Below are 15803 nucleotides of genomic sequence, written 5' to 3'. Positions count from 1 at the left end.
ACTCTTCAAATCAGATGAAAATTGAGGATTTTAGAAATATTACCGAAGATGTTGACCTTTTGACCTCAAAAGCAAGAGGCTTCTTCCTTATGACAAACTCGACTATGTGGTGAAGTTTCGTGAAGATAGGTTTAAAATTGCGACCTATAGGTGACAGACAAACAGAAAAACGGAATAACAAAATCGACTGACCAATATACTTGAAAAATCTTAGATTTTGCAAGGAACGACGACAAACAAAGACAAAGAGAGAGGAGTAAAAACATAACCTCCATCACCTTCGGTGGTGGAGGTAAATATGGTATGTAGTAGGGAGCAATATTAAAACCTACGACAATTTGCTTGTTATACTTAGTTTACTGTATATTTACCTCCACCACCGAAGGTGAAGGCGGTTGTCTTCACCTCTCTGTCTTTATTTGTCTGTGTGCAGGATATCTTTAAAAGTTCTGGACGGATTCGTACGAAACTTGGTGGACAGGTTGGGTGTGTAACAAGAACGAATCGATTCGATTTTGGTGAAGATGCAAATCCAAATCTGGATACAAGAATTATTATCTTGCCAAAACGAAGTTTTTGCAAGATATGTCAGTCAGCTTGTATGTTTTTTTTGTTGTTTGTTTGTTTGTTTGTCTGTAATCACGTATAAAAAAATTCTGCAGAGCACAGTTATCATTGGAAATTTTTGTAACTTCGCATATCAGAGGCCTATAGAGGTCCCTTTCAGTGCACAACATTTTGAAGGTCAAGGTCAAGGTCACTGTCGCAAATCAGGGGAGTCGACGAAACCCTTATTTTTTGAGTAATTTTGATCGGATCGTCTTCAAACTTCATGGGAATATAGTTCATGGTCTGGCGCTCAGCTGATTAATTTTTGGTGGCGATTGACCTTGACCTTCATGGTTAGCACCTGAGGTCAAACATATTTGACCCCAAGGTCAAATTTTCAAGTTTTAGGAACCATATCGTGTAGTACCTCAAATTGAACACCTCGATGAGTGCTTTCTAGATATGTCAAGCTTGAGGCATTATGACGTCATTTGGTGACGTTATGAGGCAAACGCATATTTTTCATGGTTACTCTGTAGAACGATTCCCATCGGAATCTCTCGTAGGCAGATATTCCTCAAGGAGTCGCTCCTGGTGGATAGTAGCTCTGTTCACCTCAGTGTGACCTTAAAGAAGTCACACGTGGTCACCTTTTGGCAAGATACGGGTCACCCTGCAGGTGACATTGTTTTTATTTAAATGTTAGTGATTTTTCACCATTGAGAGATGGGACCAAAAACGATATATAGCATATTTCAAAAATGTATTGAGCCCAATATGTTATATTGGATCAGGCATTACTGGACGGAGGTATGCGCTCTACCGAGTGCCCTTGTAATTGTTATTGTGGAAATGTTGAAGTAAAATAACTTATGTTTTAAATAATTTATTATTAAATCACCCCCCCACCCCCCATTTTGACCCCAAGTCCCCACCTCCTGGGGTATGAACCTGGGTCAAAAAAAAAAAAGTTACATATTTTCACATCCCCAATGTTGATTGCATATACAAAGTATCATTTAAACAAATGTGCCCATAATTGCATTTTTTTGGTACTTGAGCTTTTGACCACCCCAGGAAGCAAGGTCAAAAGAACTGCTCTTGCACCTTCATGCCATGTAGTGATCAGAACTACCAAGTTTGGTGAATTTCTGCACAACTGTTTAGGAGATAGCATGACGATCAGACAGGACAATGAGAGAGCAGATTACAATATCCCCCAGATTTTGTTTTCAAAAAGTGTGGGGATAATGACGGACAACCACCAAATTGAACAAAAATTAAGAAATATGATTTGTTGAACAATGATGGGAGAGAACTGCGTTTTTGCACATCATCAGCAGAGTGCTCGTTTTGTTGATGGTTCAAGACTGGTTGGTCTCTTGATACATTGGGCGATGTGGGCTAATTTCCTTGGGCTACTCGTTCACCAACCCACATTTGGATAATGTGGCGAGTATGCCAAATACTCTTCAAAATGAGTTGACGGAGATCTTCGTCCTGTAGAAGATGAAACAGGCTGATGTGGTTTTTGAGGATGTCCGTCATAGATACAAGTTGATGGAATTCTCAAGTGGACACACCATTTCAAATGAACAGTTAAGTTGTATAACCGAATGGACATGGATGTTAATTGCCTGATGCAGCAACACAGTTGAGGTCATTGATCAAACTTAATAAAAATAAAAGCTGGTGAGTTCATTAGAACAACTTTCCATGTGCACTCATGAGAGAGAGTGGAGAGTGGAGAGTGGAGAAAGGAGATAATAAATAAATAAAGGACATGGGCAGGGTCTACAAGTGGCACATTTCATTGGTCAAAATGATGTCAAATGCCATATTTTGTCCAAATACTGGTAAATGGAAGTGTTTTAAAAGTGTAAAAAGGTGATTCGTGTTCCCCAGTGTTCAAGTATATAACTCAATTGAAATAAAATAAAGATTTTAAAGGTTGTAGAGAAAAGCATTTTTTTTAGAAGTTTACCGCTGTTGATGCAGCGTCTTTTACACCACCTTAATTAACACGTTACATCAGTTCTTCGTACCTATTTGTGTCCTTTATGGCGTTTCCAAAAACAAGACGTTTCCTGTTTGGAATGATTTTCAATTTTGTTTGACTGCCAGAAAACACTGAAAAAAAAAAATATTTTTTAGCAAACTCCTCTCTGCTCATGCATGATCGCAACTAATTCAGAGCCAAAGTACTGCTAAACTGCAGGTTGGTTCGTTATCAGATTCGTGTTCAAAATTTAACATTCAATCGAAATAAAGTTGTTCCTTGATCATAAACTTACATTTGTGGACAGCTAAAGAACGTGAACCAATTGATTAACCCTGCTTTACATCCGTGCGGTGATACTTCACACGCCCGGACTGCATATCAGTAATAATAATAAATCAATTAATAATTCTCACCAATATCACAAACTTTGGCCCAATCATATTTTTCCCAGTTATAATGCAAAAGTTAACTAGAAGGACACTCGGTAGAGCACATACCTCTGCCACGTAATGCTTGATCCATGAGAACATTTCAAGCCCAATACATTTTTCAAATATCATACTACATATCATTGTTGGCATTATCTCTCAATGGTGAAGAATCGCTTTAAAAACTAAATGATTCTCGTATCCAGATCCAGATTCAGATAGTCACCAAAATCGAATCAATTCATCCTTGCCACACACCCAAAGTAGTGTCCACCAAGTTTCATCCGAATCCGTCCACAACTTTTTGAGATATTGTGCTATATATCAGTATCGCCCTATCTCTCAATGGTGAAGAATAATGCAAAAATTTGAGCAGTCAGATCCGGATCCGGATCTTCACCAAAATCTAATCAGTTTGTCTTTGTCAAAACACCCAAACTGTCCACAAAATTTAATCCGAATCCATCCACAACTTTTTGAGATATCCTGTACACAGACAAACAAACATACAAACAAGCCGGTAGGCAGCGATGGGTCGCCAAGCATGGAAACTATAAGATTATAGAGCAAAATGGATGTCATATAGCGGATAGGGAATCACCTTAAGATTATGCATATCAAATCTCATCCAGTTCCATCTACTGATAACGACTCGGTATCCATTTGAATGAAAAGTACCAAAAACGTGGTTTGAAATCGGAAATTCCCAAAGTTTGAGGGGGTGCTGTGGGTGAACAAAGATCTAAATCGAAAATCCGGCTCGATTGTTTGTGCACAATGTATTCCAGACGATTAGTGTGAATTTTCATGACCATCCGACCATAACCCTTGTAGTAGCATTTGGTGCGAAGGCACCTCCAGCACACGCATATTATCGATTTTTGCACTAATTGACCTTTGACCCCTGACCAAAGCAAAATCGGTCAATATGTCCTGAGGCAAAGTTGTGGTACTCATTGAGTACCATGAACCTGCAGTCTCATTCGTATTGATGCACTCACCTGGTCGCTAGGGGGCCGCCAATTTTCGCGCATACCCTAATTGTAGGGGGGCGCTGCGGGTAAAGTATTCCATATCTCACAAAAACCGGAATATATTTGATAGAGCATCACCTGTAGATCATTCGTGCCAAATTTCATAACCCGGCGTGGGATAATGGCTTTCGGAATTGATTTCGTGTGAAAGGTACCGATTTTGAAGGTTTTTCGGTTGTTGCTAGGGAACCAAAGCGTCCCTAGCAACCATCACAATTTCCAAAGCATGAGGTCATAAGATGTACCTACCACACGAGTTTGGTTAAAATCTGCCCACGTTTACTACCAATTATGCTGATGACAAATGAACAAACATCCAAACACACAGACAGAATTACTGACAATAAGGGTCACCTATTTCGGCGACCCAACAGACAAAAGGGGGTCAAAACAACCTCCTTCACCTTCGGTGGTGGAGGTAACTAGAGTAAAGTCGATGCCATGCCATCGCAAATCCCCACACTTCTCACCGAAAGCAAAGTTGAAAGGTAACAAAAAGTTCTGCCAGGAATGACGTGACCCCAAGTCCCCACCCCCTGAGGCATGAACCAGGGGTCAAATCCCCCAAAAAAGTGTCACATAGTCACGAATTCTCCAATTTGACTACATATAGTTTCATTTTGAAATGCTTAAAAATGTGCACACAATTTCATTTTTTAGAATTTGACCTTTTGATCTCACCCCAGGGGTAAAATCAAAAGAGCTAAAAATTATACTACTCTTGCACCTTTTTGTCATGCGATAGTCATAACTACCAAGTTTGGTGAATTTCTGCTGAACAGTTTGAGGAGATAGCGTGACAGACAGACTCAATTACAATATCCCTGTTGTTTTTTTTTCTTCAAAAAATGTGGGGACAATCAAGGAAAATGTGTACTGTAAGAATCATGGCAAAGAAAACGTTCACATTGTCAGAGATGAAAGATAATGTCAATCAATAGATTTCAAATGAAACATTCCCGTTACGAGTGGACTCTCCCCGAACTGCTGTGTACTGCTTCACGATCAGTGAATGGGACTCAATCAGGTTTAGCGGTGAGGTGGGGGGGGGGGGAGGAATAGTTCATGGACAAAAATTTAGTTTACCAAGATAAAATACAACCGATCATCTCAATATAAATCATTTTTATCCATACGTCATGGACATTATAACTAAAGCATCACAATTTGGCTGCATACAATGTTTGCCAAGTTGTATCGCAACGTTGTCTGATGTACAATGCTGATCTAATTAAACTGACTTTTACACCAATCTGTAGTCTATATTCGATATTTAATTCTAGTTTGGTTTAAATCAGTAAACAGAAGGAAATTGAAATCACCAACTTAACAACAAAAAAAAAAAACTTCAGTCTGCAAGTTAACCCGAGGAAGAGATGATACATTTACTCAGAGCATTGTTTGAATGGGCTGGCAGGATGGCCAAGAGTTGGAATGGGGAACCTCTGGCCCATGGCACGTTTTGATCTGGCCTGCGTGGTGATATTTTGTTCAGTATTTTATGCAGCCATTATGTCAGAAGGGCTGCCAGGATAACTGGGAGATGTACAGACTTGCCTCTGAGCAGTCACCTGTGTTTTAATTTTGACCCAGCTATAAACTGCCATCCCAGTGTTTCACAGGCAAGGTGATTCATCAATGAATGCGCCATCCCTCAGATGGATGTTAAACTAGGAATCTCGTTTGCGAGCACAACTAGGTGGACGTTAAAGATCCCCACGGTGTCATTCACGAAGAAAAGACAAGCTATCGCCGGCACCCTGAACAAATTACTAATTCCTGCGCTTGCATTCGAGTATCCTGTGTCAGAGTGGCGACCTGTCAAGGCTGCGACCACGAGCAGCCGAGGCACAGAAACTTATTTAATCCTTAAAAGTTGTGTACAACCATATTTACCACTACAAGCGACAGCATCAGTCTTAGCGGGAAGTGAACGGGAAGACAGGAAGGACTGGCTTCGTAACCGCACACGTGCTCTCTGTCTCACTAAATATTGTTGCCAATGTACAGCTTTATAGTTTGAGATAAAAGCATTGAAATAAGCGAGTATTTTATCGTTGGCCATGGTTGATAATGCGGCGAACGTTAAGAAGCAGAAAGTTGACTCAGGAGTGCCGAACCTTTCAGTTAGATGTCAGAGTCAGAATGATTAGTCACATTACTTATCTGCACACGTATTGATTAAATTACGAACAAATCACGAAGCATATAATCGAGCCCACACCAAGTTTAAAAAATAGTTGTTGTAGCCATCAGACAAGAAAAGGTTCCCCACCTGTGGCCTAGAGATACGCACACTCACCTCTGAGCTGTCCAGCAAGGGTTTGAACCTCAGCCCAGATACAAACGGTCATCCAGGTGTCTCGCAGGCAGGGCGAGGCATCAATGTGTGTGCAGTCCTTCAGATGGATGTTAAACTGGGGGTCCCATCTGCCAGCATTCGTTGGTAGCCATTAAAGATCCCACGGCATCCATCTTCGCGAAGAGTAGATGAGCTATCACTGTCACCATGAATAAATTACAAATACCTGCCCTAACTTCCATCGTTGGAGTAGCAACCCATCCAGGATTGTAACAACGCCCAATAAACGTATTCGGCAGCACAGGTGCTCTGCACAGAGCATTGGACATTAATTATTTTAATATACAATTACAGTTTAATGCACAAAGTCTATGAAATTAAAGGGAAACACTAATATTGTCGAAACAGCAGTTTGTTTGAAGAATGGTCATGACACAAATCGGAGCTGGGCAGCACACTGACCAACGAAATGATTCGCCTGAAACTTCGCCATGGATCAATGGATTATTTTTGAAATGAAAATTTAATTTAATGAAATTAAAAGGACCGTTTTGTTGAATTTGCTTGCAATAGGATACACATGATAGATCATTAATTTGTCCTCCCACTTTCTCCGAACTAGAAATTACAAAGCTGTGAAAGTCTTACAAACAAGCATTCGGTCCAAAATTAGCTTTTTAACTACTTTTCAAACATATGGATCTGAAAACGATCACCCAAAATCAGTACATGTTTGGCAGTGTCATTACATCTAGATATTGTTTGGACACACAATTACACGTCCGTTTAATGATGAAATGTACGATCCCTCAACACGACCTGAGCCTATTCTATCACTCACCGATGCAGCGTCGAATTGGGTGAAGGTAAACGCTGAAAAAGTACATGTCCATTGCCAGCCCTGAAAAAGGGAGGAACCATCCTGTACACCTTCCATCTCTCCCCATCCTGAATCCACACCAGTTTTCCCCCCCCGATGCTTATTATAAATAATAATTACATCCACTGCCAAAGCTAGATGGAGGCGATGTTTTCACTCCTGTTTGTCCATTTGTGAGCACAATATCTCAAAAAAACTTGGATGGATTTGGACTACATTTGATGGATAGGTTGGGTGTGCGAGGACAAAATCGATTCGATTTCGGTGAAGATCCGGATCCAGATCTGGCCCATCAGTGGAATACAAAACATAAACTGTCAGCCTGGTGGAGGTATCTTCTCTACCGAGTGTCGTTCTAGTTTTTCCATATAATCATTGCCGCTTATTAACGCATCATGATAGCCGCGACAGAATACGATACGATCGATCATCTGCACGCAGATAATGTCACTTTCAATTGAACGCATTACCATACTCGACCCACACTTATACACATTGGAAGAAGGTTTGAGAAGCGTTCGTTAGTAAACGTTTATTTCCCTTGAGAAAATATTTCATCTCCCTTTAACACATGTACAAGGTGAAGATAACGCAGCATGATAGCATCGTGCCTGCGAATCAAACGACCTCATTAATCGTACTCCATGCAATGAAGTCACTCCGTAAACAGTGTTGTTACGACCTTGTGAACCACAATTAAAAAACAGTAAAATTGGTCATCATGTCCATCGACTACTCTGTGGGTTTATTTCAAGTTAACATTATCCGTTACTCTTCATAGATCTCACCATGTCATCAGCCTCTGAATCCAACTCAGACTTTTGACCCCTTTTTCTCTTGCTTCCAGGTGTATCTTTAGCTGCCAAAGGTTTCCGCTCGCTCGGCCCACGTCTTCCAGTGCGATCGCGCGAGACTTCTGGGCTGGAAGCATGCTCATCGTTCCGCCTGTTCCGCCATGAGCCTCGCTTTTCGATCACTTCATCTCCGCTGAACCACATGAGCACAAAAAAAAATAAATAAAGTGTCATGTGAGCAAGAAAAATTGAACAACAACATTTTTTTAATTCACTTAACTCAGGTCGACTCTGAGACACCAAAATCGGGACATGAGAATTCTCAACAACATGGTTATAATGGGGATAAGAAGCTGTGTTTGATTATAAATGGCTGCAAAAACAAAACAATTGGAAAAACCACCTCCACATAGGTCATGTGGAGGTGGGTCGGTTCGTTCAGTTTCGTTGTGCAGATCACCAATCAAAACGAAATTCACCCTGTACATTCATTCATGAGAACACACCATTGAAATTCCTACTTGTTTCCATATGCACAAGTTGACACACCGACAGTTATTACCATTTGAAATTACCGCCGTGAAGTGGGCGTGGCGTGCTTCGAATCCCGGAGGAAACGACCAGGAAACAACAAATCAAGATGGCGGCGCCCATGGTTATCGTGTGATTGAGTGATTTTTGGTCTTTCAACAACCAAATATGCCTTGTTTCATACACTTGGGCACGGAGGATGATGATAAAGTGACGCAATTCACGGATAAGAGCTGGCGTAAGGTATGCGAGTGTGCGAAGGCTTGGTGCGACACCACAGATAGTCAAACTATCAACAAATTCCGTTTGCTGGCTGATCAAATGATGAAACTGCTGCCAATGACTGATCCTCCTGCGGATGCCGGCTGTCACCTGTTCTGCTATGCGTCGTTTTGTAGCAAGGATCATATAAAACGCGCTGAAGCCAGGAAAAGGAAATCAGAAGCCAGCACTACTGCAGCCAGTGAGGTGGTGGGCGGACCAGAAGAAGAGGGGCACTCATACCACAAAATACATAGAAAATCCCTCAGAACCTCTGTAGAAAGGGTGGCTGGCAAATCAGCTGGTGTACTGCCAAGAACTTGTATCATATGCCAGAAAAAAAGACAAATTCATCCGTGTCAAAGGAAAATCTCAACGTGATCAGTTGTCCCTGGCAGAAACACAGGATGGAGGAAAGCCGAGGGAAACTGCTCAGCAGAGGAGAGATGAACGTGATGTGAGAATAATGACAACTATAAAGGATAAAGACTGTGTGGTGCTGGCAGTTTGTTATCACCGTAAATGTTATTACGAGTATGTGAATGACACATATCGCAGACAGAGTGAAAGTAAACTCCAAACTCAGAAAGTGAACTATGACTCAACATTTGACATTTTCTGTGATAAAGTAATCCAGGTAAGACTCATTGATGGAAAGCAATCTATACATATGAAGAAGTTATGTGAGATGTTCAACGACCTACTCAGAGTATGCGAAGGTCAAGATAAGGCCAACTACCAGGCAACAAGACTGAAGAAAAGACTGCAGGAACGGTACCCAGACATGATTTTCTATCGTCCACCAAAAATGTCTGAGAGCGAAGTGGTGTACATGAAGGACATTGATATTGGTTCCATTGCTCAGGCTGCTGTTGTAGACAGTAGCTCTACAACAGAAACAGAGTCAACTACAGAGGATGAAGCCAGCCAGGGTCCACAGCAGGGTGACTCAGACCTCAATTTACATGTTTTATACTCGTGAGCACTCATGGTGAGGGATGACCTGAACAAACACCAAAGTGTGGATATTACATGGCCACCACTTGCTCCTGACTTCGACATTTCAAATGCTGAAAGAGCCATCCCTGTTGCATTGTACAACCTTGTTGCATGGATAGCGGGCCTGTCAGACGAGCCAACCCTGGAGAAATTTGTGGAACTCCAATGGCATATTCATCTGAAAATGCTCTCTGTTCTTCAAGACGTTTCTATAGCGTCAAGGGGTCAGACGTTTACTCCGAAGTCCTATGCATTGGGCCTGACTGTGAAACATTGGACTGGTTCTACTCGACTGTTAGGACTGCTCAACAAGCTTGGGCATTGCGTCTCAGTCAGTACTACACAGGCGTTGGAAACTGCTTTGGCACTGTTGCAGATTGATCAGGAGGGAAAACTGCCCTCAAACTGCCTCAGAAATGTACCGACAATATTTGTGTACGATAACATCGATTTCAGTGAGGAGACCCTCACCGGTCATGGGACCACTCACCACACCAATGGATTGACGATACAAGACGCACCCTCTGAGCCGATTCAGCACGCTCGTCCAGTGACTCCAATTAGCCGTCGTCAGCGGTCATTAGTTGGTAACACGCCACCCATTCTCAAGTATGGTGGCAGGAAAAGGCAAGGGACCACAGCCTTTTACAGTTGTGACATTGACATCAGTCCGTCACAAGAGGACAGGCTATCGCTAGATGTGCTCTATTACACAATGAAAACGGTCCAGAAAACGGACGGGCGGTTGCAGACATGGACTGGGTACAACACCCTCCTTCGTCAGGATGAAGAGTTGACCAAGTCAGCCATCATCTACCTACCCGTGATCGAGGCATCACCCACGGAACTGGACTCCGTTTACACTGTCCTACGCCAAAGCATCGATATGGCTGATAAATTGGAACGTGAAGAAGTAGTTCGAGTATTCGACCTTGCGATCTACAGTAAGGCGCAGGAGATTCGTTGGTTGCACCCGGAGTTGACAGAAAGGTTGGTAATTCGTCTCGGCGAATTCCACCAACTCATGAGCTTCCGAGGCGTGATCGGCAAAAGATTCAGACGCAGGTCTGCAAGACCTCATAATAGTCTGGTATTGTCGCTCAGCGTTCTGCAAATTCAGTAATAAACGGCCACCACTATAACAGGAGTCTGCGCTGTCACGAGCTCGTCTACGAAGCGCTAGGAAGACTATGCTTCCAGTCCTTCATGGACTCCCTCGCAGAGGAGACGCGTGTGCGATTCAAGAGGTGTATCGAGCGTCTCCAGGAAATGTTTCCGTCTCCGTTGTTCGAACAGTTACTGTCATCAGAAGAGGTCTCAGAAATGTTCACACGCTACAGCGACTTCAGACAGCAGCAATGTACAGCGAGCAAAACATTCACATTCTGGTGCTCCTACTTGGAAATGGTGGAGCTAGCACTAGAGCTTATATGGGCAACTCTTACTTCAAACTGGCCGAAACACCTTGCGATCACGAGATCGTCAATGCCCTGGTACTTTGCGTACGAGCACCTATACTATGCAAGGTACTTACCCGTTTACTGGCTGGAAATGGCCGGGCGAGAGCACTCCCACCCAGACACCTATCAAGCATTCATGGATGGCAAATGGACTGCCCAACGGCATACTCGTTATGGATTTAGTAGTGTTGCTTGTGATCAGATCATAGAGCAGACTTTAAATAGGGACAGCAAGACCAGTGGAGGAATCATTGGTTACACTCAGAAAAGCACAGCTGTGAAGAAGTGGATCCTGTCCCAACCAGCACGTGCGGAAATCGCAAGGAAATGCGAGTCCATGGCGGGTATCCACGACGAGCCCCGAACGAGAAAGGATTTGGATGTGTCGAGCACGAAGAAGAACGAAGCAGTGGTGGTTCAAGTGATGGACACAGTACTTCAAAATGATTAACCCTTTCTCCGGCGCTCACCTTAAACTCGTCAATATTAGTTCAGGTGTCATCGCACCGCCAGCCACTTCCGCGGAGTTGATGAACGCGTATGTCAAGGGAGAGAATGCTGTCGTGCAATTCATGCGTGATCGGCTTCTCTCGGGTGAGGTCCCATTCTTCAGTCCGATTTCGAAGGCCAAATTGGCAACTTTCTCGAAGGCGCGAGGCAAGTCCGCGACTCCCCACCAGCAGACGCCGAAGGTTGTAATTGCGATTGAACGTCGTCTTTTCACACGACTGCTGTTGATTGGCGAGAAAAGCAATGTAACACTGCACGATCTGCTCGCGTACCCACTGGCGAACATATCTTTCCCGCTGGCATCCGGTGATGGTTCGATTGCTAAGACGGACAAAGTCAAACTCCGCAACCATATACTGAAACTGTGGCCCGATTGCCGTGTGGACGCTCGGCCTTTCCAAGGTGCAACAATTGTGGATGGAATGGCCGTTATTCAGGCGATAAAGGCTGGTTCACTGCCTAACACTTTCGGCAAACTGGAAGAGATGGTGCTGAACATCGTAGTGGCCAAAGCACGACATAACCAATCTTCGAGACTGGACGTGGTGTTTAATACTTACCCAAGTATCAGCATCAAGTGCCTGGAGCACGCCAGACGAGCGGGCAGGGCGGGCGATCTTCAGGTGTGAACCATCTACGGACGTGATCAAGCCCTTCCAAAACAGTGGGACAATTATCTCCTGAGCGGAGCCAACAAGGAGGCGTTGATAGAGTTCATCGTCGAATCGTGGACGAGAAACATCTCTCCATCAAAACTGGGCGACATGCTGTTGTACGTCAGTCATGCCGGCAAATGTGAGAAAATCAAGGCGTCGAATGGTGTCATGACTGTCATCAGTAGCTGAAATTGAATGTGACCATGAGGAAGCTGACACGAAGCTCCTGCTACATGCCGCTCACACGGGACAGAATGAAGAGTCGGTGCACATATAGAGTTTCGACACCGATGTGTTTGTGTTGGCATTGGCTCACTCAAAGTCGATTCAGGCGCGAAATTTCCATCTGGTCACAGGAAGTCCCAAGGACATTATCGTTGTTGACATTAGGAAGCTGAGTAATGCCCTGGAAAGTTCTGTCTGCGATACGTTGATAGGTTTGCACAATTTCACGGGAAGTGATACCACCAGTGCATTCCACGGTAAGGGCAAAACAAGGCCATTTGACTTGATGATGAAGGGTCCCCATCTCGGGAGCATTGGTCGAGAATTCACGCTAGATCAGAATAACATTCACGACCTGGAACAATTCGTCTGAGCCATGTACAATCAGCCGACCATGAAGAGTGTGGATGAGGCTCGCTACAAGCTATTCTGCAGCCAGTTGCTGGGAGAACAGAAGTTGCCACCTACAAGTGACGCTCTGATTCTGTATTGCAAAAGAGTGAACTATCAGTCTGCGATCCACCACCGTGCGACTGAGAGGTTTATAGAAGCCCCTTCTCCTACATTTCACGGATGAGTGGAACGCAACGGAGCACTGATTGTTCACTGGCTGAGCAAACCACCAGCGCCGAAGGAACTGTTAGAGGCGACGAAATGTAATTGCAAGAAGACGAAATGCGAGACCAACCAGTGTTCTTGCCGGTCAAAAGGACTGTCCTGCACAGAGTGCTGTGGGTGTCAAAACTGCGCCAACGATGAACAGACCCCGTGCAGAAATGGAACTTATGGATGATGAAAGCAGAACTGACGATGATTCCGACGACGAAATGTGAATGCGGGCGTCACACTGCTTTTGCTGTGGTGATCGACTACACAGTAGTATTCAGGTAGGTTAGCATGTAATAGTGGACTTGAGTTTTGTAATAGCAGCAGTCAAGAGCCAAGTTCAGCAACCGCTTCAGAGCAAGAAATACTGGAGTTCCAAGACAGTAATCCTCTTGTGGCGGTTCTACTTTTCATCAGGCTGAGTCGCGCAGTCTCTTTGTCTCTGATTTAATCCGTAATAGCCAATGTAACTGCCTTTAATAGTCAATGTAACTACCTTTAATAGCCAGTGTGGCTGCCTTTTAAGCAAAAAGTTGCCTTGGTCAACTCGAAGGCCTGTCTGGTCGGTCCAGACGTTTTCGGCCGGTAAAAATATGTAACTGCTTCGGTTTACGACCTTTAATTATAAACATCTTTAATAACAGTGAATAGGGCTCTGTATAAACATATTGTATCATTTTAAGACCTCACAAGAGTTTTCTTTGACGTACATATCAGTCTAACCTTGATTCTTCATTTCTGTGTCAAAATCGTGCATTAATGTTCGGTTTATCTCTAATTGCCAAAAATGGCCAATTGTGTCACATCCTCGACGTGGAAACAAGTGGATTTGGACTCAGCATCTAAAATTCTTTAAGTATGCCAAATTTCATTCAGATTGGTGATCTGCACAACGAAAATCATTTTCTGAAGGTAATAGCGAGTACCTCCACATGGTCTAACAGTGCTGCATATCATACCTTACGACGAGCTCTGGTGTGGCCTGGTCCTTTTTGGTCTTTTTTCGTAAATCCTCACCTGCAGAGAAACAAGGAGGTGAGGACAAAGGAAGCATCAGACACACTTCCTTTCCAGCCTGGGTGCAGAGAATAAAAAACTGCTGCAGGTTATTTTTGTCTCCACTCAGGCTGGAATGTCCATGGAAAAAGGAAGAAGGCTAACTAATTAGAATATCAGGAAAAGGGGGAAGGGTGGGTCAGCTTAAACAACAACAAAAAAATTAATCCATCATTTGACAAGGTCATCTGCCATCTGCTTGGAAATCAGCTAACATTACCGTTCTGCATAAAAAAGGTGCAAAAAACAGATCCCTGCAACGACAGACCAAATCAGCCTTCTCCCAATCATCAGCAAGTTTATGGAATCCATCATCGCTTCAGACATTAAAAATCCTTCCTCTTCTCCAATGGCTTGATTTCCGATCATCAATTTGGATTCAGCCCAGGTCAATCTACCCTGGATATGCTGCTTCTGCTCTCCCAACAATGGATGGAGGTCCTCAATGCCAGACAGGAAATCCGAGCCGTATCCCTAAACATATCACGTGCTTTTGACACGGTCTGGCACCCTGACCTGCTCACCAAACTCTTTTCCTATGGTGTCCAAGGACATCTCCACTCATGGCTCACAGACTTCCTCTCCTGTCACAGTCAACGTGTGGCCCTAAATTGAGTTCTCTCATCCCCTCTTCCTGTCCAGGCTGGAGTTCCTCAAGGCAGTGTTCTGGGCCCTGTTCTTTTTCTGGTTTTCATCAATGATCTCTCCGACTCTGGAAAATCCTCTTAATCTTTTTGCTGAGGACTCCACCCTCTGCCATACCATCTGGCATCCCTCAGATCGGTAAACAGCAGCCTCTTCGCTCTCTGCACATCTGGATAAAATCACAAACTGGTCCAAAACATGGAACATGTCTTTCAATCCTGTCAAATCTCATTCTTACTTTGTCTCTCTGAAAGGACCGTCTGGAACCCCCCCCTACTTTCTCAACAATCCTCTGGAAGAAGTCCTTTCATTCAAGCTTCTGCGTCTCACTATCTGCCATGATCTTTCCTGGGAAAGCCACATTTCCAAGCTGGCCTTCAAAGCCAGTCGCCAACTGGGCATCATCCGTCGTGCAAAGTCCTTCCTTGGCACACCTAAGCTCCTTTCCACATACAAAGCTTTCATCCACAGTCTGATTGAGTACTGCTCTCCCCTCTGGCCTGGTGCTCCCACCTCTCACCTTTCTCGGCTTCATGCTTCGGAAACCAAGACATTGTGGATCATTGGTATCGCCCGCGATGAGGCCGAGTCTTTGGGTCTCACTCTCCCACCGCAGGCAGGTCGGTGGTCTTTCTGTTTTCTGAAGTCTCCTATCCGGCCTCACCCCCCCCCACTCTGTCTGCGATCTGACCCCCTCATATTTCCGCAGGACGCTCAAGGTCCACCAGCAACCCCATTCTGGTAAAACTACCAAAAATCAAGAATCACTTCTCCTGCTCACCGACACACTTTCATTCCTCTTTTTCCCACCTTTCTAATAAACTCCCACACTCTCTTCAACTCCACTCTTCCTTCCAGGTCTTCA

At 43.8% G+C, this 15803-nt stretch overlaps 1 protein-coding gene across 5 annotated transcripts in view; it reads right to left on the bottom strand.

Moving 5' to 3' along the window:
- LOC147021390 (PC4 and SFRS1-interacting protein-like) overlaps positions 1-15803 on the bottom strand; it is a 63644-nt gene that overhangs the window by 33304 nt on the left and 14537 nt on the right. For all 5 annotated transcript variants that reach the window (XM_085891294.1, XM_085891295.1, XM_085891297.1 and 2 more), the window contains exons 7-8: positions 14197-14254; positions 7984-8182 (exon numbers count right to left, since the gene is read on the bottom strand). In XM_085891294.1, the coding sequence (XP_085747420.1) occupies positions 7984-8182; positions 14197-14254 (257 nt within the window). The remainder of the gene's footprint in view (positions 1-7983; positions 8183-14196; positions 14255-15803) is intronic.

The sequence above is a fragment of the Eptatretus burgeri genome, chromosome 8, assembly GCF_056783735.1.
Source record: "Eptatretus burgeri isolate ZD-2024b chromosome 8, Ebu_testis_v1, whole genome shotgun sequence".
NCBI lineage: Eukaryota > Metazoa > Chordata > Myxini > Myxiniformes > Myxinidae > Eptatretus > Eptatretus burgeri.
The sequence above is the reverse complement of the archived record's forward strand: the minus strand, read 5'-3'. Positions and strand labels throughout refer to the sequence as shown.